Raw genomic sequence first — 27,617 nt, 5'->3', positions numbered from 1 at the left:
GGTGGACTTGACCTTTAAGTACAAAATTTTTTATGCTGATCAGCTCGGTATCTATACCTAATCACACCAGAGATATGTGGAATTCGGAACAACATCAGTCAGGTTTGGACTAACACCTCATGTGTAATTGAAATGTTTCATCACTGACGTGACAATTCTAATGAAACCATTGTTTATTGTTGACTTGAGACATTCATCACTGATTTTTGATATTGTAACTATCAGCAGTTGTATTATTCGTGTTGACAAAGATTTATAAAAGGATACCAAAGCTCTTTAAAGAAAGCCTTGCGATTAAAGCCAATGATAGATCAAACGCAACTTGAAGTTTAACCAATCAGAATAGTGCATTTTGGATTTGCTTTTGATATTTCAGATGAGCAATATTTTCATGTCGTTTCATCAAAATTTTAGAATTAATCTTGAAGTCAGTCACACACAATATTCCCTCTACGGATCTTTGAGCTCGATTAAGTCCGATCCATGTAGTTTCCTCCAGTTCTAGTTTGGCAAGGCGATTGCCTATATAGACGTAGCTAGACTACCTTGGCCGGTGATAAATGGCTTGATCGAGTTAAACATCTTGACAACGGGAACCTCATATTAATCTCTGCTTATAGTTACGTATTTATCTAAAGTCTTATTCTGATACCTTTCTTCAACTTGAGTAAATCAACCGTGTAATATGCGCAAAATATCGAAAGGGAGGGGGTGTGAAGATTCAGGAAGAAAGACAGTCGGCTGAGAGTTTCTAGGATATCTGCTTTTTGAAAAAGACGAAAACAGGTAGAAAGCGAATAAAAGTAGAAAAGGGGTGGAAAATAAGTATAAAATGTATTTAACCTTATCAAAATATTACGTTAAAATGAAATCAAGATGTATTTTTTTAGTTTCACCAACAGAGGTAAGGAATGTTTTCCAATGCTGAGGTATTATGGACATAGACTTAATGCGTTAGACAAAGGGTGCACAGAGAGCGCCAACTGGCGGACTGTTTTTGGCAGTGAATTCTCTCATTTCATCTTTCAATCCGCCAATACTCTTTCCCTCCCTATCTCTCTCTCTTTCTCTCTGTGTATCTCTCTCATCTTTATCTCCACTCTTTTCACCCACTCCCCGTATTCTATCTTGCTCTATCGGTTCCATGACATTTGCTCCGATGGAAAATCTGCACGTTTGGCAAAACATAAAACCTAACCTACAAAACTAATGGAACCCTTACCCTTATCTTTACATTATTCCGAACCAAAAACTATATCATAATCTTAACTCAAACCATATGCCCTCTGATATATTAAAACCGGATCAAATGTAGTGTTACAGCTCTATCATCATTCTTCTCATCTTAATTTATTGTCTCCTTCGCTCGATTTCTTTTTTTTTTTATCTCTATTCTTTCATGTTTATGCATGTCTTACATGATTGCAGGGTGGAGAAGTGGGGAATATAGTCAATAATCGTCCTCGCAAAACACATATATATTTTTTTTACCCCGGCAACGTGATTTCTAGGACAAACTACGATCATGTTTCATATATTTTGGTATGATGTATCCGTACTACCGGTAGGCTTATCAAAATGGCGGGAATTATTAAGATTTTATTCACAATTCAATAGAAATTGAGTCTTAAACTACATTACACTAATATACTGACTATATCAAAAGCGATGTAATCATATTGATATCATTCCCCTGATGTAATAAAGAATCAGCATATACGACTTTCATGACGTTTACATTCTTTATTTTCTTCATTTAGATACAATCATACGAATTAACAAAATATACAAATTTTCAATCCTCCCTATAACATCTAATCCATCTCTTTCTTTTTGCATTACGTATCTATAAATATATTTATATTTTGCATTTCTATCATAATTTGACTTTCATTATGAATATAAATATTTACATGAATAATGATTATATTTTCTCTTTTATAATCCGCAAAATATCTGAAAAACCCAGGCCCGTTATTTAAATAAGATTATCTTTACAAAATAAAGTGTAGTGCATAGTTTGACTTCACCAAATTATTACCGTTGTCCCTATTCCGTTACAATTTGAAAAGCAATAAATCATTAACAGTTAGAAATGCAGCAACACGAAGTGACATAACGTCAAAAGGGGAAGGGTATTTATCATGAAAATCAATTTGTGATGGTGAAAAATAAAAGACACAAGAATGAATCAATGTGTATAAAGAAAATCTCGAAGGAACTTGCAATACAGTAATAAAAACAAGGATGAAATGATTAAGTGTTACTGAAATAAAATTATTTGACGTATCGAAAGTGAAGCAAATAAATGCTCAAACGATCGTTTTACATTGGTAATGAAAAAAATGAAATAGAATTATCGACTGACAGCATAATCATAAGCAGATGAGTATTTCATCAACATTTAACCTCCTACAAGTTGTCAGATTTGACAATTTTTCCTTGTTTTTTCATTGTCTGAGAAGCACTGTTACTATGGTTATTGTCGGATATAACATGCTTTGTCGGATCAAACATCTGAAAATCCTTCAATGAAAAGCTCCCCCGAACTAGTGGACAACTCCAATTTAAGTCTTAATTGACGCAATGAGAGCAAAAATAAATAACATAAATTTACATGTACATCATGATGATAACAACCTAATATCAGTTACTGTACAATTTACCACAATTTTTTTCGGTGAAGCGGTTACAAATCAGGACTATAAATTCGTAAAAAGAGAAGCCATTGGTTAGGCTTTGATAATCAAACAAAAAATATATATAACATCGAGTTTAAACTGTTTGAAAACAGCATTTAATCGAAAAGGATCTTTTTTTAAATCTTCATTTGATGTTTAAGCTGTAGAGCTCTATCTCAGACCAAAGTGAATGCTTCGGGAATAATTCTAAATTTGGTGACAATTATGTTGAAAAGGCAAGATATCGTGATGATTGATTTGCGTCAATACGGATATTTTTGAAATTTCCATCCCCCTCAATATTACCAAATCGCTTCATGTAATGCGGTAAATTATAACCTCCGATGCGATCTTGATCAAAGATATGCCTATCTATCATATTCATACAGCCAAGAAAATTAGAGAATAGTATTTCTCTACACCATAACCAAAAGGCCTTTGTTTGGAATATCCCACGACCAGAAAAGAAATATGACACTTCACTTAGGTATAATTATACACAAAATTCTATTCTGTGCTGAAATAAAATTCACTGACCTTAAAATGTTAACTAAATGATGTGTCTCAAGTACCCTTGCTTTACACATCCCAAAGAGGGGTTTGCGAGAAAAAAATATGCATCTTGGTCTATATGAATGCGGAGTATAACACAATGAGAAACTTCAGAAAAACCATTTGGAATATATTCTTGCATGACATACAGTTTGCATGTCATTACAACAAAACAATCTTCTTTTATTCCAAACTCTTTTATCTTTATCATTGGAGATATGACGATTTTGTTAATAACTATTGGAAATAACACCTTAAAAAAGATCATAAAAAGTTGTCACTGATCTGGTTTGTTAAGCAATTTTGCATTTTCTCCTCATCTAATTCCGAAAAAAAGAGATGCTTCCATGTTCCACCGCACATCTTGAATGGATATGTATGTTCATCATGACAACTTCTCATCTACCCCAGATCCATTGATTTCCGCTTACAGGTGCATCTTTACTCTGTATCCCCAAATACTACAGCTGCTCTGCCAAGGATGCCTTACACACAAGAAATCACGTCCCGCTGGATACTTGTTTTTGTATTTCCAAAGATTTGCCACATATATCAGCTCCATAACATGGCAAGAATCATGCCCCAGACGAAGGTAAGCGATACCCCCAGCAGACATCCCGCGATTCGGCACAACCAATCAAATTATGTTTACTCACAAATTCTCACTGCACATTCATTTTATCTTTCAATCACTCGCATCCATGATGCGCTTATTTTACTGCAACTATTCAGATTTGATTTCCCCGTGGTATAGCAATTTGGGAAGAGAAATAGTTGAAAGATCCAACCTCAGGCACATCCCGTTGATGTCACAACTCGCTGCGGGGATGACAAGCGATTATTGTCGGAAATAAAAAACTTGGTCTGTGCCAAAGGATGATTGTCTATCAATTCCCTACGATTGCGTCAAATTTATAGCTTCAAGCTCATTACGTGCTCATGTGGTTCAATAGATTTGGATCGAGTTTGCTTTTTGCCGACATTCAAATCTTAATAAAAAAGTTTTATCTACAATCACATTTCGATGAGAGAAAGTGAGATTCGATCATTGTTCCTGGCTGCATTCACCAAATAGTCCAAAACCAGATGTGCGTTTTAGAAGTTTTCATATGCAGTCCCTTTCACAAATAAGATTTGATTGAGTACATTATTCATTGTTTTCTCAGCGGCTAGCATCAAAACCTACAATCGCTATGGACAAACCACAACCATCGGTAGATGCACAAATCAATGATTACTTCATCCGTCAATGCTTATTCCATTCCAAGGTTCTTCACAAAACGACCACGCAAGAATTAGATTCTATCACACCTTAGGTGATTGGTCATTGATGGATAAGTGTGATGATAACATGAAGTAATAATGATTGATTGCGTGTGAAGGTGGCGTCCACTCGCAAGATGGTCCCAAGGACGCGGGCTCGCTCATATAGTTGACCGCAAACCAGCAAAGCAGGCGGTGCTTAGTGGTGACACAATGATCTGACCTACGATGGGCAAAGCACCAAGTCGACTCGATGTTGTTTTTGGTGATAAACATCCATGCTAGAATAACAAGTTTTCGCTCCAGAACACGAAAAGACAATATACTGCAGTTTGTTGGCATACCGCTTGGTTCATGCCCAAGGCAACGTGAGACAAGCCAGCCAGACAATTGCTGTTGTAACATCATTGTCAAACCAAACTGAAGGAATCACGTGATATGCATTACCATACCATGCACTGTAAAGTGTGAAGCATCACGTGATGAAAATAGTTATGTTTCCTTATGATACGTTGCTGGTCATCAACGTAGGCCTTTGAGATGTTAAACAGTCTATTATCTGATGCGCAGAATTGAGTCAGATTTCGGTTTTCCGTGTGAGGGTCAGCTCAATTTCATAATTTATGTTTGATGGACCGAAATATTCATCGAAACGGACTTTCCAAATAAACGAAGAACTGAAGAAGAAGAACATGGTATTGATCCTTATGATGCAACGATTAAGTCATTTTCAACTTCATATCGGTACTATTATCGAATTTCTCCTTCCGATGTAAAGGTGTAGAACACTGTGTCACCGTCTGGCTTTCAGTTGGGCATGTGTTCTATGCCGCGATGCACTGTGGGTAGGTGTGTAAGATTATATGTTACAGATAGGCCTGACTGGTTTCTCCGTCTGTATCTTGACTATCATAATGTGTTGCATGGGGTGTTAGTTTGATACCATGTTGTCGAGGCTTTTGGACGGAAACTGTACAGTGGAAAGAAAATGAAAATGCAAACACTGAAAAGCGAAAATGTATTTTTTGGAAAGTGAAAGGTCATTTAAGATTCAAAACCAAATTAATTTTAGCACAATCCATGCAGAGATAATTAGGTAATAAGATATATAGGATTGTAGGCTATGTAATTAATGTCGGGGATTAAGGGCTTTTTAAATGAACATTTCTGATTAGTTCCTATCAGCCTACTGAGCAAAATGCACGAACGATAATCTTGATGGGCCATTTCATTTAGCGATTAATCGCTAACCTTGGGCCCTGATTAGCACTATTGTATCTATAGGGTATATGATTAGCATATTTTAAAATACATTAAATAAGAATAAACGTTTGCATATATGGAAGGCTATAAAAGTACTGTTTTCAGTTAAATTTCAATTAAGAAAAAAAATAGTAATGACCCTTTTTCCAATTTCAAAGGAAAATGATCACGGAGCAACTAATATTCAGATAAATTTAGACTAATCCAAATTAGATAAGACTTGATATTTCTGAGACAAATTTCATCGATCACGTTGAAATGATTTCAGGAGTATCTTTTTGTTTGAAACGACGCCATGGTTGACTAGGAATCAATGTTAATGGAAATACCACGTAATGAACAGAAGAGATGGTACATGCGACAAGTTTTAATTCACTTTGTTTTTTACATGAATCTCATTACAATTTCGTAAAGATTGAATGCAAATAATGACTGGATTAAAGCACAAATAAATACTGTCTTTAATAATGATAAAAATAAGAATGTTTTTAGATCAACTTCTTTACCACTGTTATTCTACCAATTGTTGTATAACCCTCTAACGTTCAATGAAAATATTTACATAAATATTAAGTTAAGCAAGCACAAGTTCATTTTGTATTACAAACATGTGCAACAAAACACAAAATAATGATGTTCCTACTGGTTATACTTTTTTTCACACCACCCGTAAGAATAAACGTTAACCCGTACACTACGTGCTATGTATAATTACACGTTGTCGTAAAGGTGGCGGTGCATTTCTTTTTTTGGTCAAGTTTCAGGTTTCTTACTATCGTATTTTTGTTCTGAGTTTCGACTCATCTTTTTTTCCGAGTATCGAGTTATACTTCAAGAGTTTCGAATAAGATTTTTCGAGTTTAATCTTTGCGATATTAGAATGGCACATTGCTACTCGAAAACTCCATGTATAACTGAAGACTCGAAGCAGAAAAAAGATACCTCGAACCACGAAAAATTCTTCTTGTAAAAAAGTATATACAGCAAACTCAAACTGGAATTATGTATCAAAAATAAAGAGTCAGTAGGAACAACACTCTCTTTTGAAAGAAAGAAAAAAAATTTGAAGAATGAGATGGATGCTATTATATGAGTACATGCATGCAAAGCTTGCCAGTGCAAAGATAAAAAAAATAGCAAAAATAGTATGCATACATAAGGTGCAATTTGATATTGGAATGGAGAGTTGGAGACAAAGTATTTGAAAGTAGAACAAACGGACTTATCAATGTATTCAAGGACAAAATTTTCTCACCGTCAACGGGGTATTGATTTTATTTTTAGAGAGATAAGGATGTATTTATTTAGGAAAAACTTCTTTATATAGAGGATATATTTATCGGATGAATGAGAGAAAATTATACAGTGCAATGTTTAGGGTGGATTTTGTATGAATCTCAAGGTGATGTATTTACTTTGAGAGGTAAACAAACCGTGAAGAAATATGCCTGAAAATTTAATATTTTGCAATGTTTTGGGGGAAAGCGTTTTAAAACAAAATACCCTCCAAATGCATCCACCTGCTGCTAGGTTTGGGACTAACCGCTGTTGTACAGAGTGTGATTGTTCACCTCATCCCGGAATCGTGCTCCGTCGTATTGTGACCGTCGAGACGAATGGGAACTGAGTCTACGAACGTTCTTGTGAGGCTGGAAGACGATGATGTAAACTTTGGGCGCAAAGAGACAGGCGAGCGCCACCGATGCACAAATGCTCACGGAAACACACAGTGTTGTCGTCTGAAGCTGCATGTTTTAGGTAAATGAAAGAAAAGAAAGAACAAAATACTTAATGAGAAAATATAGACCTTGCAAAGTAAATACATTTGTTAAAACCTAATGATAACATTCTAGTGCGCATTATCATTGGAAAAAAAATAACATAACGAAGTTGCGAAACTGATAAAGTTTGATTAAAATCAATTATCAACCGGGCATTTACATATAACTGAAAATGTATTAATGTCAAATTGGGATCTCAGCAATTATGCCCCTTCACATTTATTTTTCCCTCAACAATCTAACAACACAACAATGTTTGTTTACAGGAGGTAGTTTAGCTTGATGCCAAGCTAGATTTAAAAGGACATAATTTGAGACAAAATTAATAACGAAAATTTTTGATAATCTATTAGAAAAAATGACTTACATAACTTGGAGTTTTCACTTTGTTACGTCACATCAAACACATTGAAACATGCACCGAAATATTTTTGGTGGTGGTATGTGATACATCGAATGCATATTTATAATACCTTTTCTGAGAAAATGTAAAATTTATTTGATTTATATTATATGGCATAACATAGGGGATGCTGCTCACATGTAACATCAAAAAACCTAATCTTTACACATTCTTAAATTTATTATTCTTTAATGGAGATTAACTCTCATTAACCATGTTAACAAGTTTCCCACTTTTCTGCTTTTGATAAAAGGAACTGTAAGTCACGATGGACTTTCTCTATAATCAAAAAGTCTCTTACAATGATTTAAAGTTCACTTTTTTTACGAATGCTTTACAAGAAGATTATAACTTACAAGAATAATCAGGGAAATGCTAAATGTCTTCAAACCTAAAAAAATAGGTGATTAAAGTAAAAGCAGGCACTTCACTTATTATCTAAGTGTCAGAATACTTTTTTAGCTTTCCTTTTAGAATGTTGAGTGGACGATTTTAAGAAGAATGCTTTTAAAAGAAATTACCAGTTAAAGCTTTCCCTGCATATTTCTAAATAAATAGTCATTGTATGCATAATTGTTTTTTTCTCTCTTACTCATTTTCTTGTGTAGGATTGACAAACTCAAGGGATAGCTATTAACATTACCATATTTTTTTAGGAACCAAAAGTATTGCTCGGTCATTTTTAACCTTAACAGCATATATATATATATATATATATATATATATATATATATATATATATATTGTGACAGAAATGGATGAAGAGAACAAAGGTAGGCGTAGCTTAAATTAAGGTTCCGCAGAGCTATCTACACTTTTTGGAAAAATTGGTGATGCCGAAAAAATGTCTTTGCCGGGAATCGAACCCAACCGTGCCCAAAGCTTTGAACGCCGGTGCCTTAACCACTAGACCACAGAGACGGGTTAGTGGCTAGGGCGACCCAGATCCGATTAACCGTCAGATAGACAGATTTTCGACACCATACCAATTATAATTTTATTTGTCGGGGGAAGTTGGGTTTTGAACAATGACAAGCCGCCATGCCTCAGCTGGATCAAAGCTATTGCTTTGATACAGTATACGTATGGGAGAAAGTATGCAAATGTGTTAAGTTATACACGTATACAGCTTTGGCAACTTATATATATATATATATATATATATATATATATATATATATATATATATATATACAGTGCGTCCAAGAAAAAACGAAACCGAGATTTAGCGATCATTTATCATTACTTAATCATAAATAAAATAGACAAATGACCTACCAATTTAAAGCTTAGAATCTCCTCTTTCATCTGATATTACATACATTATTTCTCATTCACGCATGAGTGAGCAAATACAATTTGAAGAAAGGATATCAAAAACTCATTTGGCGGGGGGTATCTGGGTTTCAAAAAGAAAACCACATCTTTGAAAAGTTCAATATCTCCTCTTTAATTTGATACCTAAATTACAGAAAATGGTAAAGAAATAAGAAAGTTCTGGTCATTTGAAATAAGGCTTGAATTTCAATAATTTCATAAAATGAAGAGGTTCTCCAGGCTGGCTTTCAAACTCACTCGACACTCCGTTTTGTTGACGATCAGCCATGCATTGAATCTTTTGTTCACCATGTGAAAGCTTCTGTGGGAAACCGGTGAAAACACGTTTATCTCATGAAATTATGGAAATGCAAGCCTTATTTCAAATGACCAGAACTTTTTTATTTCTTGACCATTTTCTGTAATTGAGGTACCAAATTAAAGAGCAGATATTTAACTTTTCAGAAATGTGGTTTTCTTTTTGAAACCCAGATACCCCTCGCCAAATGAGATTTTGGTATCCTTTCTTCACATTGTTTTTGCTCACTCATGCGTGAATAAGAAATAAGCTAAGTAATATCAGATGAAAGAGGAGATTCTAAGCTTTAAATTGGTAGGTCATTTGTCTATTTTATTTATGATTAAGTAATGATAAATGATCGCTAAATCTCGGTTTCGTTTATTCTGGGACGCACTGTATATATATATATATATATATATACATATACATATTAGGGATTCGAAATCAATCGAAACCAATTATCAGCCTTTTCACACAGTAAAAAAATCGTATTTTGAATGATGATTCCAGTGAAAAATAAGACTAATGATGAATATTTAGCACGTGTAAAACCAAACTAGAACATGAGAATCATGAACGCTAATCACAGTCACAATTACAATAGCAATCATCATTACTATGATCATCATTACAATGATGATTCAAGATTCACGTGTGAAAAGTCCCTAAGTTTCTTTCGTTCAATATGATTTATATGATCTGCTATGTTTATTTCATGCTATCATGGCACGGGAGGGGGCTGTATTGCATGTGTCGGGAGTAAGAAAAACAAAACAGGGCTTTCAATCAAGACTCAAGAGTCCTAAATCATGTATACCTATTACTTATAAATCAACCAGACTAGAAGAATGTCTACACCATCTTCATATAACGAAGTTCGTCCCCAAAAGTTGGCAAAACAGTTTTTCTAATTATCATATCGGTGTGAGGTTGATTGTCTAAATGAAAATGCTCCATTGTGTATCACAATATACAATCTAGCAATATAAAACAGTTGACTGATTGTCGAAATGCGAACTGGCACCTGTCCCATGGTTGGTTGGAAATAGAGAACTCCTTCGCCAAGTTCAATGTCAGGGTGTATTGTGTAAATCAAATTTACGCTCATTCGATAAATCACACGCAGAGGCATAATTTACTGTGGCCTTGCTTTTCTTGATTAATCTCCTTGGTACAGCGGATCATGCTGTGCTGTGATTTGACAAACGACACGAATAGGAATAACGAAGAAACGCTTGAGGCAAATTTACTTTTATTTAAACGTATTTCAAATAAACGATTTAAGTGTACTATGGTAATGTAAGCAGGGGCCATTATGTTTTGTGAGCTTCTTCGTTATTCAATGGGCAGAGTATATGTACCGTAATGAAATACTTTGATGTTGAGATGTATATCAATATAAAATTGTCTTGATTACTGTCGTTTGATAAAGGAACCTTTAATAGTAACCTGATTGATTTTATACAGCTGTTGAGAGAACATTCTTTAAGATAAGTATTATTTTTTCAAGTAGCACTAGAAGCTGCAACACGGACAATGCAAAATGAGGCTGGAATTTACTTTAATCGAACTTTTCCTCACAAGTGAAGTAATGAAGACAATGTATTACCCAAAATATATCGCCTTTTAAATTAATTTTATTGATGGAAGAGCAATGAATTGAAATGGTACATGTAGAATTCAGTGAAATACTTGTTATCCACCCCCCCCCCCTCTACCATTGCCAGCAATTCAGTTTATTTCTTTCTCTCTCTCTCTCTCTAGCCTCCACTCTGTCTCTCTCCCTCACTTCCTTTCCTCAAGTGCATATAAAACTGTGTCAAAGTGGATCTGAATTGAAAATCGGATCAGGCTGTGACCCAGCATTCGCAATACCACAGTCACATTGGGAAAATCGACAACAGATAGACCAAGTTTGTTATTTCATTTCCAAGGATATAGACCTATCGGTTTGGAGTCCAATGTCTTGGTGTGACTGTTGCATCAGTGTGCTATTCGTGCCCTTATACCGGTTTCACTTCAAAGGAATCCACGGTTTATATGATAACAAAGCGCCAACAGCTGCATATTGATTTCAGCAAACATGTCTGTCACATTTAAAATATATTTGAGAGGTAGATATCGTTTTATTAATATGTTTACATTCCGCTATCTTCGGGGCATAATTATCATGCTGTAATGATTGAGAATTTTCACATATTTATATCTGCTCAGTGGAACGCCCTAGGTAGATGAAATAAGACCACAGCAGAACAATGATCAGGTAGACGAACCTTCCACGCTCCTCTCCTGACTCTTCCACATCCTCACATCCCTTCAAACATGTTCGACCATAGCACATTTTAAAAGTAGATGCCTCTACTTAAAGTTTACTTATTTCATGCATGAATGATAAAACAATCTGACTCGCACATCCTCACTCACCCCATCTCTGTCTCAAAATTATCCTCAGTCTTTCACTGGCTTTTATTTTTTTCCTGCTGATTGTTTAATTTTTTTCCCATACAACCCCTCTCTTCCTCCTTCACAGTTCAACACAGACACCTCCCAACTATCATCCCAAACGTCACATAATACTCTCCTATCAAGTGATTGATGCGGCGGGCATCCAACATACCCGTTCTGCGGGTGGTTTAAGCGGCACATTCTGGAACGTCCCGGGAAACTCTCGCTGGGATGCACGCATACTACCCTAACAAATTTGGTATAAGAGTCGGGACAATTCTTGCAGTGCATTTGAATAAAACACACACGAAAAGTTGGGATGAGATTTTCTCTTTCTTTTCTTCTGTAACATACTGTCTCGCATTCATTCGTTCTCTCTATCATTCTTCATCGAGTGTTCGATTCGTAGTCCATTGCACCTGCGGCCGATTGAATTAGGAAAAATCTCAAGGCATCACACATCGCCTGCTTGCACATCGTAGCGACAGCCCAGAGTACTATGTCTCAATCCTCTCAACGATCCTCCTACTCAAGACTCCCCCTCCCTCCACACCCACTCATAATACACGCATGCACCCACTCTCTCTCTCGTGCCCACACCCACTTGCCAATGCGAAATTTAAATAGGGATATATGTCTTATTTTCTCTCTCTCTTCGTCTCTTCTCAGTGTCTCTGGTTGTATCTTAATTTGTGTGTGTGTGTGCGTGGTGTTCGTGTCTCATTCTCCTCTTTCCCTCGCGTATCATGTGTATATTAATTTCATAAGTATTTATCTCTCTATTCTCTGTATCTATTTACTTGAATTTGAAATTCCTAAGCTGTCTCTACATCTCTCCAACATGCCGATAAATTATAAAATCTAACTCTGTGACGTATCTCTCCATACCTCCTTCATTTAACTGTCCAACAATGTCTGGCATTGGAACATCCTCGAAGTCGAGTTGACGTGAATAGATTATGATCCTTTATTTACCCTTTATCAAACTTGCAGCAAAACGACACAATGTCAATTTAGTATTCGATAGTACCCAATACCAATTGTGACGTAATAAAAAACCTTGGTGATGAATACCAAGGCCGTAATGCGCATTCGTCAATAGAAATGTAGTTATTTGTTTTATGTTGCTCCAGTCATACTATGATCTTGATTACTAAACTTACAATCGCATGAAGATAACATTTTTTTTGTTCAATGTCATCCGTTCAATTCATTTCATGATTACTTTTCGTCCGGAAAATGTAAACTATTGATGAGAATCGATCTCTCTTCCTCATCGAAAGGGAGAATCATATTAACCACGCGAAAAAGTCTCCTCGAATGCCTTCTTCAAAGAAGCACAAGTAAATTTATATCTTTCCAACCTCTTCAGCTAATGTACCTACTATCACTTGCACCAGTGACAGGGGAAGCTAAATATGAAGCTTTACATCCTAGCTGATAGGCAATGTCTCAGGGTTTGGGAATACCATGCACTGCACCGTGAAATCGGAAAGGCTTCTCTCAATAAAAAAAGAGATTTTTATTCCCAGGCACGGTATTTTGCAACAGATTTAAAAAATAATTATTACGTAACATCAACATAAATCCCATTGGCGATATGATACTCGTTATTTATCCGCCATTTATAGGCAGATACGTAATTTTGAGAAAACTAACGTTAGGTCAAAAAAGTATTCAAATGTATTATGGACCGAAATCGCCATGGATTCAAGAGAGAGTGAAAAATATAACGGTTTATCCCAAATCGATCCAAAAGAGGTCATTACCCCCCTACGTCCCACTTATTGTACACAACATTTACAATCTTGTAGTCCTGTGACTAAATACAAAACTTGAAATAGTGCTAGATCAAAAAGACTAAAAAGTTCATGTTTTGCCATCGACCGTAGGTGAGATCTGTTATTTCATGGCATACACAAGGGTGGCGTTGCCGGGAGGGAAGAGTTTCGTTACAGTTCCTATAAGGATTGAAAATATTGAAGAGAAAGTCAAAGCTAGGTATCGGGTGACTGGAATCAAAGGGATATCCAAATCTTTCATCATGTTTATAGTTTACGGTTCCTTTAGGGCTATAGGTGTTATAATAAAACTTTATCAGGAGACTTTCTTCCTAGAAACTAGGTTTCGTAATTTAAAAAAAAATAGGTACAGTTTTTCTGTTCAAGCTTTCTTGGTATTCCCACAGAATACAATTTATCCTTTCCAAATTGAATAAAAGTTCTTCATAATATTGCCATCTTCTTTAGTTGTCAAGAAATGAAATACGGTAACGCGATATGAAAATAATGTTAGTGTTATTGCTTTCACCGATAATTTTCTCCTGACGGATTGCTTTGATTTATTCATTAACCCAACCGTTGGGAATAATCAATATTATATTTAATTTGATCAGGATACACAGAAGAAAGAATCCTGCGAAGGAGACTACACGTTCCGTTCTATATCTTTGTAAATTACCATAGATTACACGAACTCTTTGTAATTGCAAAGAACATAAGTAAAATGTACAAAACCTGAAAAGTTTTCTCTGTAATTTCATGGAATCGATGGATCCAAACCGTGCGAAAGGCTATTATGTTGAAGATAATCCATATTGATATACACATTACCCATGTATATTGTGCTTGTGATAATGTTGGGTCCAGTGGAAAAAGAAGAACGGTACATTTAAAACCGATCATTAAGTGGCCTATGTTATGTTCTTTATTTTTATGTTTACTTTATTGCAGAATGCAAGGAAAGTATCTCACTGGGCTGCAGTGCACTCTAAAAGATATTGGTTAAAAATGTTCCATGAGGGTAAATATGTGTCCAACCAACATTGGGATTTTCTTCGGGCATTTTTATTTAACAAGTGTGAAGAAAATTTTGAAGAAAAGTAATTGCTGCTTATTGTTTAACCTTACTGGACACTATGCTTCCCGCATTAGGTAAAAATTGATTGGACACATAACTACCCTCGTGATGGTTAAAATTTTACCCAATATGTTTTACAGTGAGGAAGATTTATGTTCATTTTCCCTATTGAAAAGCATTTGAACATTTCTTTTTTCATTTTAATTTTTCCATCAGCAATCACGTGAAGATGGCCAAAACTTAAATCAGGGCTCGTCTGCAGAGATTGACTAATCCCTTCTACATCGTTCTGCTTATTTTGATGTGCTTTACTGCAATCCAAACAAGCCTATAAGATAAACCAACCCTTAATGCGAGTGACTATGGATGTGCGCTAGGGTGACGTCACCTCCAAAAGCCTCTGGATGATGGAATTGATCGGTCATTCATCGTAAGGTATAAACACAGGAATTCTTCTGCAAAAGTCATGCAGAAATCAGTCGTCACAGGAGTTCACCTTGACATCTTTTTGAAGAATGAAACGAATTGCAATCCCTGATCACCTGTCACGTGATAAAGGCTGTATTAAAATGACGACATCCATCCTTTATCGTCGTTGGCAAGTGTGGAGATACCTCACATTATGACACGTGCGCCTCTGCAGTTTAGACCATAATCAAGTCCACAAAGATTCATAGATTATTCCTAAGTGCATGATCCGTTTGTCATATGAGAAGGTGTTCACCTCCATTTTCCCAAACCCAAGCACTTAATGCACTCATTCGTAAACATAATCAGCATCCCACGTGTAAATGCTGGCTTTGATATTTTAGGTATTTCCCCTGGAGGAAAGCAAACGAAATGGAAAGTACACGTGCTCTGACAGCAGAATGATCAGTATCCCAGAGTAACCAGACTCCTTATCTAATGGTATAGCAGTAAACATCAAATTGCCATACTATATCCCAACCTGATAGAATCTATGATAACATTCAATGATGGAAATAAATTTCACAACTTGTTTAAAAGTAATTTAACAAATTTGAATCTATATACAAGTTTACAATAGTATGTAGTATATTTTTTCAGCATTACAAACTCTTCTAATAATTCAATTCATAATGAATTGTTTTGGATTATTTTCAGAGATTATAATGCTCAAACCTTTTTTCCCTAAAAATCAAAGATATGCAGTAAAGAGATCACAACTGCCCAGTTTGATGGTGAGAGATACAAATATAATTTCTGATCATTTCCTATTGATATATTTAATAATGAATACTTTTATTGGACCTATGCCCTACAATCAAACAAATCCTTTTTAAGACTCATCTTCAAGTTAACTTTAAATGTTCCCATTTTCTGAAATACTCAATTATTATATATTTCACGATGACGGACTTCATATTCCCTTGTCAAGAGACTCATTCAGTACCTTATTACGTTCCGATCACGTAGCAAGTCTCCTCTCCCAAGAGTTTACCCTTGGCTCCTTGTTGTCACAATGTTGACTCGACTTCTCGACAAAGACTGATATTTTATAGCAATCTTGAAACCCAGTCACATTTACAAGGTAACGTCAGCAAGGAAGGCAGCGTTCGGCATGTCAACGTAAAGGGAACGCCAGTGCACATAGTAATATCCTCATTGAAATAGCGATGAAAATACCGGGGATGGATTCCAAGGTTATGGATACCTTTTTACTATATACAAATAATTGGATGGTGTGGATGGTAAGGTCGGGTGAATAGTTCTTCGTTATGAAGTGCCTTGTTCCACCTACTGTAGTTCTATATTTATATCATTTCTCCCATTGGTATAATTTTCTTCTCCCCCTCCTTCTTATTTTTCTTCTTGTTCTTAGTGCTGTTGTTGTTGTTCTCCTTATTTATCTTGCTAGTTTATTCCGATTTTTCAAAAGGGGAATTCCATAAGATGATCAAAAAAGATATTTTTTTTCTATAATGCGCTCAATAAATCAATCTTTATTATTATTATTATAATCATCATCATCATCACTATTATCATTCTTTTTCTTCAACCCCTCCTCTTCATCTTTTCTTCTTTTTTCTTGTCTTCTCTTATTCTCCTCCTCCTCTTCGTCTTTTCCTTCTTCCTCCTCCTCCTCCTCTTCTTCTTCTTCGCATTCTCTGTCTTTTTTCTTCTTCTCCTTTTTCTACTAATATTACTATTTCTTATTCGTCTACATGTACTTTCGCTTCTACTTTTACTTGGCGGTATTACTGACATAGAGGAACAATATATACATTATTTTATTTATCTGTCTATTTTATCTTTAAAGCTGAATCCAACGAGAGTTCTACATTTACTGATAAGCCGTATGGCATGAAAAAAAATGAATAAGAGAGGAGCGAGCAGTTGCGTACAAAGCAACCATTAAATTCGTATCTTCAGCTCATCGCCCTGTTTAAAGCACTTTATTAAATATTGATAATACTTGCAGAGGGCGTGCAGTCTTGACAGTGTCTATGACAGGCTATACACATACGCACACATCCCACACACAATTGTACATTGCGTCATAGCTACAGAAATTACGGTCCCGTTTCATATATCTGTTTATTTATTTGATTACTTTTATTTCATTTATTCAGTTATTTTTTAATTCAATCTTATTTATTTTATTTTATTCTATTTATTTACTTATTTATCATTATTATTCTTTTTTTGGGGGGGTGTTATCTATCTTCGGACAGATATTCATTAGGACTATTAAACTTGAAAGGAGCATGAAAATAAAAAAAAAACTGCCTGAAGTTTTCTTTGCGCACCCTGTACCCATATCACTATTGACCATTGATTCCCCAACGGCTTTGGGAAACATGCCTCATTTCATTGATTGACATAGATTTGAATATCTGAATGCTCTTATTCAATCTTATTCCTGAGATCGTTCTTGTAACTTTCCAGACTTTAGAAATAGCAGCTTTTGTTTCTTTAACGGAGTCACCACAGTGTTTCGCCTCGGACAGTCGGCATCTCACGGATTTAAATCAAGTAGACTCACTCAAGAGCGGTATCGACTTTTCGTAGTCAAATTGACAAGATTCAACCTTTGTCAATAGTCAAATCTCTAAGTGGCGCTACTTCTCATTTTGTTTCTATTTGGAAACAGCCATCACCACTCTTGACGAGCTAGTGTTTGGTTGGAATATCAAATGATTGTATCTCAAATAGTAGAGTATGGAACATGACTCTGAATTCGAACCGTCTTTGAGTGAATTAACAGGGAAACTCATCAGCCGATCGTCTGTTTAAAGTTTGTTCTGATGCTTGGGAGAGAGAAAAAAATGAAGACAAAAGTACAAAGACGAAACAAACCAATTTTTTTAATAAAAAAAAATTCAGAGATCATGAATCCTATCTTGAAATTTTATTGATAAAGCAGACAGAATAAGTTATAAAAAATTGTACGTTTCACTCTGCTGTAATGAAATACTGAACTTATTCTTAAAGATGGTCAAACAAAGCAGTAAAATGGGAACTTAAATTCTATTTTCACCGTCATGATTATATAGGCTTAATTGGTTTAATCTGGGCCAAAGTCTTTAAAATGTAAATAATACTACAGTCAAGCTTGTTCGTTCCTTACTCTCTCACGCTTTGTTGTACTAGATCTCTAGTTATTTAGTTTTTTTCTTTCTCTGTTTCTGTTATATTCTTTCCTGTTTTATTTACCTCACACTGGCTGGTATGCCATCACTGGCAATTCACGCATTAAAGGTTCGTTCTGACGGTTTTGAATAGGGAGAGAGAAATGGAAAATCTATAAAGTAAAATATTAAATAACCCGTTTATTAAAGATGAAACGAATGATAGTAAGAGCTTTTGTTTATCGTATGTTGGATAGTGTTTAGCATATATTTGGATATTTATGTGCATACCTTGATCAAATGTATTATAGTTGATAAATGAATAATGAGAGTCTACTCAATGGTAAAACAATGTTTAATGTTTATCATAGTGTTATGAACAAAATAGTGATGATAATAATTTTATATTGTTCATGCAAAGGACAAATGGTCATCACTGTTAAAGCCTAAGTGGCGCAATTAAAGTTGCGTTGTTTTCACTTTCATCAGACATTTTCTTATTTTCTTCATACAAAAATTCTATATACCGGCATTACAGAGAAAAATATTCCGAACAAATTATTTGTGTCAGGAAGTGTTTTGAATTCGACCTATTGCCAAATTCCACTTATTCTAGACTTATCCTGTCATTTACATTGATTTTGAACTCACTAAAACAAATTCTGGTAGTCTGTTAATATTCAGGTATGAAATATGACCATGGAGGTGGCTTGTTTTAGTTTAGTGGTTGTCGAAAATAAAAGTGCCACTTTCCAAATACTAATAAGTGATTTCACATGATGTATTAGATGTAATGTAGGTTCTCTAAAGGACCATTAAATTAAATTCTTATACCAGTGACATCGTGTGCTTTTTAATTTCATAAATACATTTTAACTAATGTATAGCATGTTGCAATTTGATTTCCTCAGGGGTTTGCTGGTCTTGTTGATTTAGGAGCGATTGCAGCCCACTGGGCTAACATTCAAAGGAAATTGAGTACATGCAATCTTTTTTCTGAAAGGCAACTTCTTCACAAGCCGCACACAAATTCAATGCATGTGCCCTGATTTGACAAGCGATGCATGGAAAGTAAAAACGTGTTAACTGGAACGTGAAATTCTGAAGTATGTGAAATAGATTGCCACCATGACGATATGTATTTCCACCTAAGTTTGTAACCTGACCTGATATGTTTCCATTTTTCACCCATATGTTTTTATATAGATACAGTACTGCTATTAATATTTTATCATTTTATTATTTATTTATTTAATGTTTTATCAGACGTGTAATCGAAAGAGGGAATTTAACCATTCCATTAAAAATTATTATGATGGCACAGAATATTTGCTGAATTATGTTCAGATATCGACTGTCGGCAAAAAAACTATAAAAAACAACAAAAGAAATGCTGAGTTTCTAAATTGATTTACTGGTATTTATTTATATACTTACTTATTTATTTATTCATTTATGTTTTCCCCATTTATACACAAGTCTCTCTTCATGTGTATTGTTGAAAGTAGACAATAATACTAACATTTTCAGCGAGCCCGGAGAAACAAACTATATTTGATGCAATATTTTATCGCCTAACTTCACAATGAAAGTTGTAAAATATGGGAGAACTTGTAATTATGTTCATTTTTTGGTGGGGTCCTTTATGTGAGTACCACTGTATACATTTGTGTAGTCATATGGGGGTATTCGGGGGGGGGGGGGCTGATAATCACGCATATCCTTCTCCTACTAGGACAAGAGTAACGCTTTCCCTATGGCATAATTATCGTAAACACGATTGCTTGGATGATCAGCGTGAAGATTTTCAGGTATTATTTGAAGGGGGAGTTTACATTTACGCTCTACATAATTATATCCAGAAAACTTTGCTTTGTGATGTTTCACAATAAAAAAGTATGAAGACAATTGAACTTTCATGGATGGAAAAGGCCATGCACCCATTAACCTCTCCGTTAAATTCATTTTCATGGGATGAAATGTGACAATTTACCACAAGTTTATTAGATGGTATAACCTTTAACGGTTAGAGTTACATAAAACATTGAAGAGGCGAAGAAAATCCATGAGGTAGGAAGGCAAACTGGGATTTGGTTACAAATTCGCCATGAATGGCTCATTATACATCGATGCGTGTATTACGTGATGAAACCAAATTTGTGATTAGGACGATGGGCCTGCAATACTATGTGCTATTACGTCAGTGTTACCCAGGTTGGTACCTTGAGCACTGGTCCTAGGGGACATATCATCATAACGTGATACTCGTGACGGTTTGCTGAAATTACTTACTTACTCTCTCTATCTCTGGAGTTGGCCAGGACCCCGTAGCACAAGGTTGAGCAATTGATCCTTGGGATGATTTATACGATTGATTGCATTGATTGTTGTGCATGATCAGTTTTTTTTAATCTGCCCCGTAATCAATGAGTAATATTTAGGTTACGGGTTCATAACTGGAAATATACTGGCTGATATTTAACTTCAATGTTCATGATCATCTCATATCTAAATAAATATAATATTGTATTTCAAAGTAATACAATGGTTTAAAATAATGTTTTTTTATTTCCTATGTTTTGTTATACTGTACATCAACCAACATCTATGAGATTCCCAGCGAGGTAAGAATATAATTACTGACTACCATGCTGCAGAAGAACATAAATGGATCAGTGGTTGTGACTGGATGTCTGCACCCATTCCCTAACCTACCGTAACGGCACACGGACAAATATTATTGCATTATGAAATCCATACTGCATACGTAGAACATAAACAATACTTCATAGGTGTGTGTATATGTTGCGGGTCGAGTGCGAGGTTGATGATGATGATGGTGTGTGTGTCTGTGGGAGGGTGTATGCGGGTGTGTAAGGGGTTGTTCATTTTTTTGGTGTTGGTGGACTTTTGTGGGGTTTGTGTATATGCTTAAACTATGTCTATATTTCTTATCGATAATAAAAAACTTCATTCGTCGCAACGCTTACACCTCCCCAAAAACATGTATTTACCATATATGAATTCAAGCAAGTTGATAAAACTTGTATTATCATTATCATTATTTTTTGTGTGAATTGGTAAACCTTGATATAAAAAGATAATGTATGGATTTGAAGGCACTGCAAATACGGCTTGTGTCATATTAGAGTCTTAATCATAAGTAAATATAATTTTTTGAAATTGTTTGATCTCATTCTCTAGAGACTGCTCGCATGAAACCATATGATAACCTAACTACATGGCGCTTATCAAAACACAAAATCTAACAATGACAATTGTTTTAGCAATATGGAAATATGGCTCATTTGGCGAGAAACGCAAACAAATTTGAGATAACCTTATTTTGTTCATCATCAGATTTATTGGAGATAATAATCTACTTTCTGCTGAAAAGAATTGGTGAGGCAAAATTTCATTGCATTCTCTCATAAATAATTACTTTTATTGTCTTCACTATGGTAACAAGAAATTCATATGAGGACTCACTCCCCATGCTCACGTATTTCTCTTCAGTCAAAACGGTACAAATGCTTACTTTAAAAAAAAAACAGAGTACAAGTACAGTATGCGAAACTGGACTGCTAGAGGTATCAGTACACGCGAAGATGCTTGGAGTGAAAATTTGGATAATCAAGTAAAATGTCAATAGAATTATTCTTTTAGTTTGGTCATTTTGACGGTTAACCAATTTGGACAAAATGTTAGAAATTTAAATTCTCTCTCTTGGAAAAATATATGTATGAAACATACGAATTGCTTCAATAACCTTAGTATAGTAACAAACGTTCACTTAAAAGGTGGATGAAAGAATTTTAAAAAGAAAAAAAAACACTATGTGCATCGAATCAAAATACTTTTTTGTTAATTTTGCTGAATCAAGTATTTCTTAGACTAATTCCAAATCTCATGAAAACTGACAACGAATCGATTCTATATAACATCATTAAATATGTTTATGTGTTAGCTGTTGCATGGTGTCGTGAAGGGAATTGGTTTACTTTATATTATTATAAGAAAAAAATGTATGTTTAGAATGTTATTCCTCCCTCTAATCGCATTTGAAATCATAAGATATATTATTTCTTCAATTTGGGGACAGTTTGATTCGAACCTATAGTAAATTAAAATTCGGCTGCACACAAGCTTTATATCTATCGAGACCTCAAACTCCTCCATCCAATGACTAAAACCAATTGTCGAGAAGCAATTTCATTTTCGCTGATTTCCATTCCCTATTCTGCGAAAAGACCTCTCATTTCCTGCTTCACCTCTTGAGAGTATGTGGAGCAGGGAAAATGCTTTTGATTTGAAAATGAACAACCACTCAATCCCTCGTTTCGAATAGCACACTAAAGATAAAGTCTCGAACGTGCTCTGCGAGAAAGATGCTTTCTACCCAAGATGTAGATTTTATTCAGTTTGGGAAGTGGCGCCGGCGGAGGTGATAGTCACGTTGTTACCACCCACCGCCTTCTATGCCTCCAAGAGTAGACGAGAAAGATGACACCCTTTCAAAGCAACCCACTGGTAATGGCAATATCGTGTTACATTTTCGATATAGTTGTCTAATTACGTTTACTCTTTACTTCCTCCTGCAGTAGGGTATTAAGAAGCATGTTATCTCTTAATCATCACCAACGCCCCAATTCTATGCTGATGACAAAGGCAACAACTTCAAGTCGTTCTAAGTTCTGAGTTTCTTTTTTTTTCTATTTTACTTCACTCAATACTGTTTATCGAGACTGTTCTGTGATGGAAATATTGATAGGCTGTTGCTTTAAACGAATTTCTGAAAGGAGTTTTAAATGTAAATTTTATAATCTACGCATTGAACAAGTAGAATTGTCATGAATTCAGAATTGAAAATAAAATTCACATGTACATGAAATGGAAATAAGTACATATGAAGAAGGAAGAATCCCCGTTTCAAAATGTTTAATGCAATATGCTGTACTATGGAGATTGTTGATGTATAGAACTAATTTCCAAATTATCGGAAACTTTTTGAGTACGGATGCAAAGATGTAACTTTCCCATCTAATGAAAATTCAACAGGTAAATGTAAATAGAAAAAATCACTCGACTAATATTGTACAAATATTCTATTTAAACTAAATAAATAGAAAATAAAATGGATGTATACTCACTCTGAAGTCATCTTTGGTAACGAAATAAACCGGAACAAAGGCAAACCACACGATGCAGGTAGTGTACATTGTGAAACTAATAAACTTTGCTTCGTTGAAGTTTTCAGGAATCTTCCTTGTCTTGAAAGCATAAACTGTACACATTGCTATTAAAAACATATCATAGACAAGCGATAAAACTAAGCTTATCTCAGTTATTCCACATTTAAGAATGGCTTCTGATTTATCATCTGAGAAACGGGTGACCGTTGAGGGCGGGTCAACTGCCAACCAAACTAATTCCCCGAAGATCTGAACACTGATGAGACCTAGGCATATGACGAGTTGGGAACACGGACTGATATACTTTGGCCGTTGGGCAGATCTTGAGGCGCTGTCGAAAATTCTTGCAATGCGGCTAGTCTTTGTTAGCATGGCGGCATAGCAGATGCAAAATGATAACCCTAGACCTAGTCTCTGGATAGAACAAACGATGACCGACGGTTTGGTGACTATAGGAATAGTCATACTGTAGCACATAAGAATTCCACCAAGAAGTAGAAAGCTAAGCTCACGGCTAGATGCCTTGACCAAAGGTGTGTCCTGATACTGAAAGAAAATGACAATTACTCCACATGTAACGATGATCCCTATCAGTGAAAAACATATCGGAACGATGGTGTACACTGAAACCCATTGCATGTGCTGCTTTGCTAATTTGTAGCAATGTGTGAGGTCTTCGGTCGGCCAGTAGCCAATATCGCAAGGTTTACAAGTATATTCGTTCTCCAGAAATTCCCAAGGCTGACACTTGATGCACATCCAACAACATATCTTATCATCTTGGATGAGTTTAACTTCACCTTTTCCACATGGTTTGCTGCATTGCGAGTATGGTACGTTTTGAGGGTTATAATCTTCTAGTCCAGGGTGAAAATGGAGTGCCGATGGGTCCATGGAGAGGGTGTTAGCCCACTCACCAACCTGGACATAACGGTAGTCATCGGTACCTTCTATAGGTCTATAGTTCATGATGTCGTAACGTCCTAATCCATCACCTTGAGCATCGAAGCGAACTTCAGTGTTTGCAAGATCTGTAACATTAAATGGAAATACGTATGAGGTGAAAATATGAACTGACTATTATCTTAATAAAAGCCGAAGAATTGCCCTTCCTCGCAAATATCAGATTGCAAACTCCTGTATTTCCTAACGGTTCCAAAGTAAAAATACTCCATTTAAAAAACAATTTCATACAAAGAAAAATATTAAATTTTGAGGTATTAGCATTTCAATGGCTGTCATTGTTCATCGATGATATAACTTTTTGGTTTGTTCTATCTTCAATCGAAAAAACATATTGCTTGACTTCATAGCAAAACTTACCTAAAAATGTTGTATTAAGAATATATTCCTTGAAAAGCCTCCTTCCATCTATTGGCAGCATATTATCACAAAGCTCTTCCGTATTTGGGCACAGATCTGTTTGCATTGAATGTAGAGCATGTGCCATGGCAAACACAGCATCCACAACAAACTGTGTTTTCTTTTCTTGGGCATGATTTGCTTCGTCAAGTACATTTTCCGCACATGGCGTCGACACATTTACACTTTCTTTAGGCTCGAGTAGGCACTTAAATTTTTGCTCCCAGAAATCTTTGAACCATGGATTTCGTGTGTTAGTCCTTGGATTTATATCTCGAAAATATTGGTCAAAACCTTTGATCTTCTTTGTTTGGAGTTCTATCGTAATTGCTCCTTCGGCAACAATCTCTCTACCATTTACAGGCATATCTTGAACACCCCACCCATCGCTAGCTACCCATATGAATTTCTCTGAAGCGTTGACGCGAAGTGCAGCTTCCAGCAAGTCCCGTGCATCCACATCGCGGGTGAACAGAACTACAACCTTTGCCGCATTTTTCTTGAGTAACCGACCGATGATATCGTCATAAGTCATGGCATCGGGGGCGTAAGGGATTTTCTCAGAAGCAGCGATGCAAATGTTCCTGTGCAACCGTTCCTTTTCAAATTGATCCATTCCTGATTCCCCATACTCCCCAGAAGACCAGACTGTTGAAACGTAAGTCCAGTTGAAATGTGCTAGGATATCCGCAATTGCTTTGGCTTGAAGTGTATCCGGTGGAACTGTCCTAGCAAAAAACTCAAATCGAGATTTGTCTGACAGACGAGCGCTCGTGGATGCGTAGCTAATTTGGGGTATCTCAAACAATCTTAATAAATTTGCAACTTGCATAGATACGGTAGAATATGATCCACCTATGACACCAGCTACACTTTCGGCAGATGTTGGTGCGATAACGGCGCTCTCATTTAGGCAATCTAAAGAGTTTGGAGATGTCAATGAACTCCGAACAAATTCGAGAGACTGTTCTAAAGCAAAAGTGTCTATTGAACAAGTGTCTCTCAGACTTGCACCTAATGTGATACCAGGCAGGATCTTAGAATCATTGTTTATCTTGTCTATGGCAAACAGCATAGCTTCAACGCGCTGGATCCCCCTGTCTTCGTTGATAAGTCCACACCTCTCATCGTCCAATGATCCAGCGTTCTGTGAACCCTTCTCATGAATTGGAAACAATCCTCCAATCATAAGGTCTCCAATGACCTCTGCAGTAATTGTTGACTTTACACTTGATCCTAGCTTTGCACATGTAGCAAGGCATAGTAATAAAGTCAATAGCAAGAGCATTGTGTGGGCGCTTGAAACCATTTTCCTACTAGAATAGTCTGGTGAACGGTTGAAGGTGAGAGGTCCCATAGAAAATCCGAACGAGGTTCTTTGCTGAATAATTATGAATTAAATAGGTCTTGTTCTTTAAGTTCCTCGAGTCACACGAAATGATAACTGTGGAAATGGAAAAGAAAGAAAAGGGCACATCTATTTAATAATGGTAGTAAGCACCTCTCTATTTAACCTTCAAGCCACTCAAAGTATTAATTATTGACGTAGAGACAGAACAATTTGAGTAAGTTATTTGTAACATTCTACCTCAATCGATTTTTTTTCTCTCTCTCTACATATCTACTGAAAGGTTACACACCATTTCTACAAACTCGATACTTTCGACAACTGAAGTGTGAGGTCAGCACACCCACTCGGATTTGTGACATATCTGAAATATTAATGATCTATCTTGATAGTGTTCACTCGCATCAGACTCCGATCACAGTGTCTTCATTAGTATTATGACGCCAAAAGTACCATGTCTGTAGGTCAGAGTTCGGTTTGGGACGATTTGACGCATCGACGGAAAGCATCATCAAACGTGATCAAAGGTAAATTTCATTCAAAAGTAAAGAGAAATTAATTTACATAAATAAATTTTAGTTTTGCAATTAGTGCTAATATATAAAGAACTAAAATCAATGCGTGTAAAAAAAAGATCTACAGTATATCAACGGTGGATATTTAGGCAAATAATAACTGTATCATTGCGGCAGTGGCGGATCCATGGGGGGGGGGGGCACAGCCGATCTGTGCCATCCTTTTGAGAGGCACAACTGAGTTTTTTTCGTGGACTAAATCCTCTTCATTTTTGGTTAAAAACTTTTTGTTTAATCGCCGTAAAAATCCTGGATCCGCTCCTGCATTGCGGTATCACTATAACAGTCCTTGAAAGGACTTCGTGCCCTTAACTTTACAAACTCAACACAAAATATCATTGGCTCCCAGTCCAGTCTTAAGTATCTTGTCACAAGTCCAAGACAGGTTCCAGATCATTTGGTCATTTTGCAAGTCAGGTCGCAAGTATAAGCAAAATAGCGACTCCAAGTCACACGACTTACTTTCTGGTTAAATGCCGAATAACAACAGGGGGAAGTGAATAGTCATTTGTTTTAACTTTAAAAAAAGTTTGATAGAGTTAAGTTTGTAATATTTATGACCCTAATTTAAATTGATCAGATTAATTCAAACAGGGTTATTGCTAAGTGAGTCTAAGATACAGATAACCATGGTAACTATGAAATATTCATAAATCGTCAGTTGTTCTAGGCTTTATCAGGA

At 35.7% G+C, this 27,617-nt stretch overlaps 1 protein-coding gene across 4 annotated transcripts in view; it reads right to left on the bottom strand.

Moving 5' to 3' along the window:
- Window positions 1-1,578: 1,578 nt before the first annotated feature.
- Window positions 1,579-27,617, bottom strand: part of LOC121410981 (metabotropic glutamate receptor 3-like) — a 46,823-nt gene continuing 20,784 nt past the window's right edge. Inside the window, exons 2-5 of one of the 4 annotated variants that reach the window (XM_041603420.1) lie at window positions 24,974-26,456; window positions 23,609-24,681; window positions 7,331-7,504; window positions 1,579-5,466 (exon numbers count right to left, since the gene is read on the bottom strand). In XM_041603420.1, the coding sequence (XP_041459354.1) occupies window positions 5,428-5,466; window positions 7,331-7,504; window positions 23,609-24,681; window positions 24,974-26,369 (2,682 nt within the window). In that variant the 5' untranslated portion in view covers window positions 26,370-26,456 and the 3' untranslated portion in view covers window positions 1,579-5,427. Of the gene's footprint in view, window positions 5,467-7,262; window positions 7,505-23,608; window positions 24,682-24,973; window positions 26,457-27,617 lie in introns of all 4 variants that reach the window. The other 3 variants (XM_041603418.1, XM_041603421.1, XM_041603422.1) reach the window with 3 other exon arrangements.

Source organism: Lytechinus variegatus, chromosome 3 (assembly GCF_018143015.1).
Source record: "Lytechinus variegatus isolate NC3 chromosome 3, Lvar_3.0, whole genome shotgun sequence".
NCBI classification, from domain to species: domain Eukaryota; kingdom Metazoa; phylum Echinodermata; class Echinoidea; order Temnopleuroida; family Toxopneustidae; genus Lytechinus; species Lytechinus variegatus.
The sequence above is the reverse complement of the archived record's forward strand: the minus strand, read 5'-3'. Positions and strand labels throughout refer to the sequence as shown.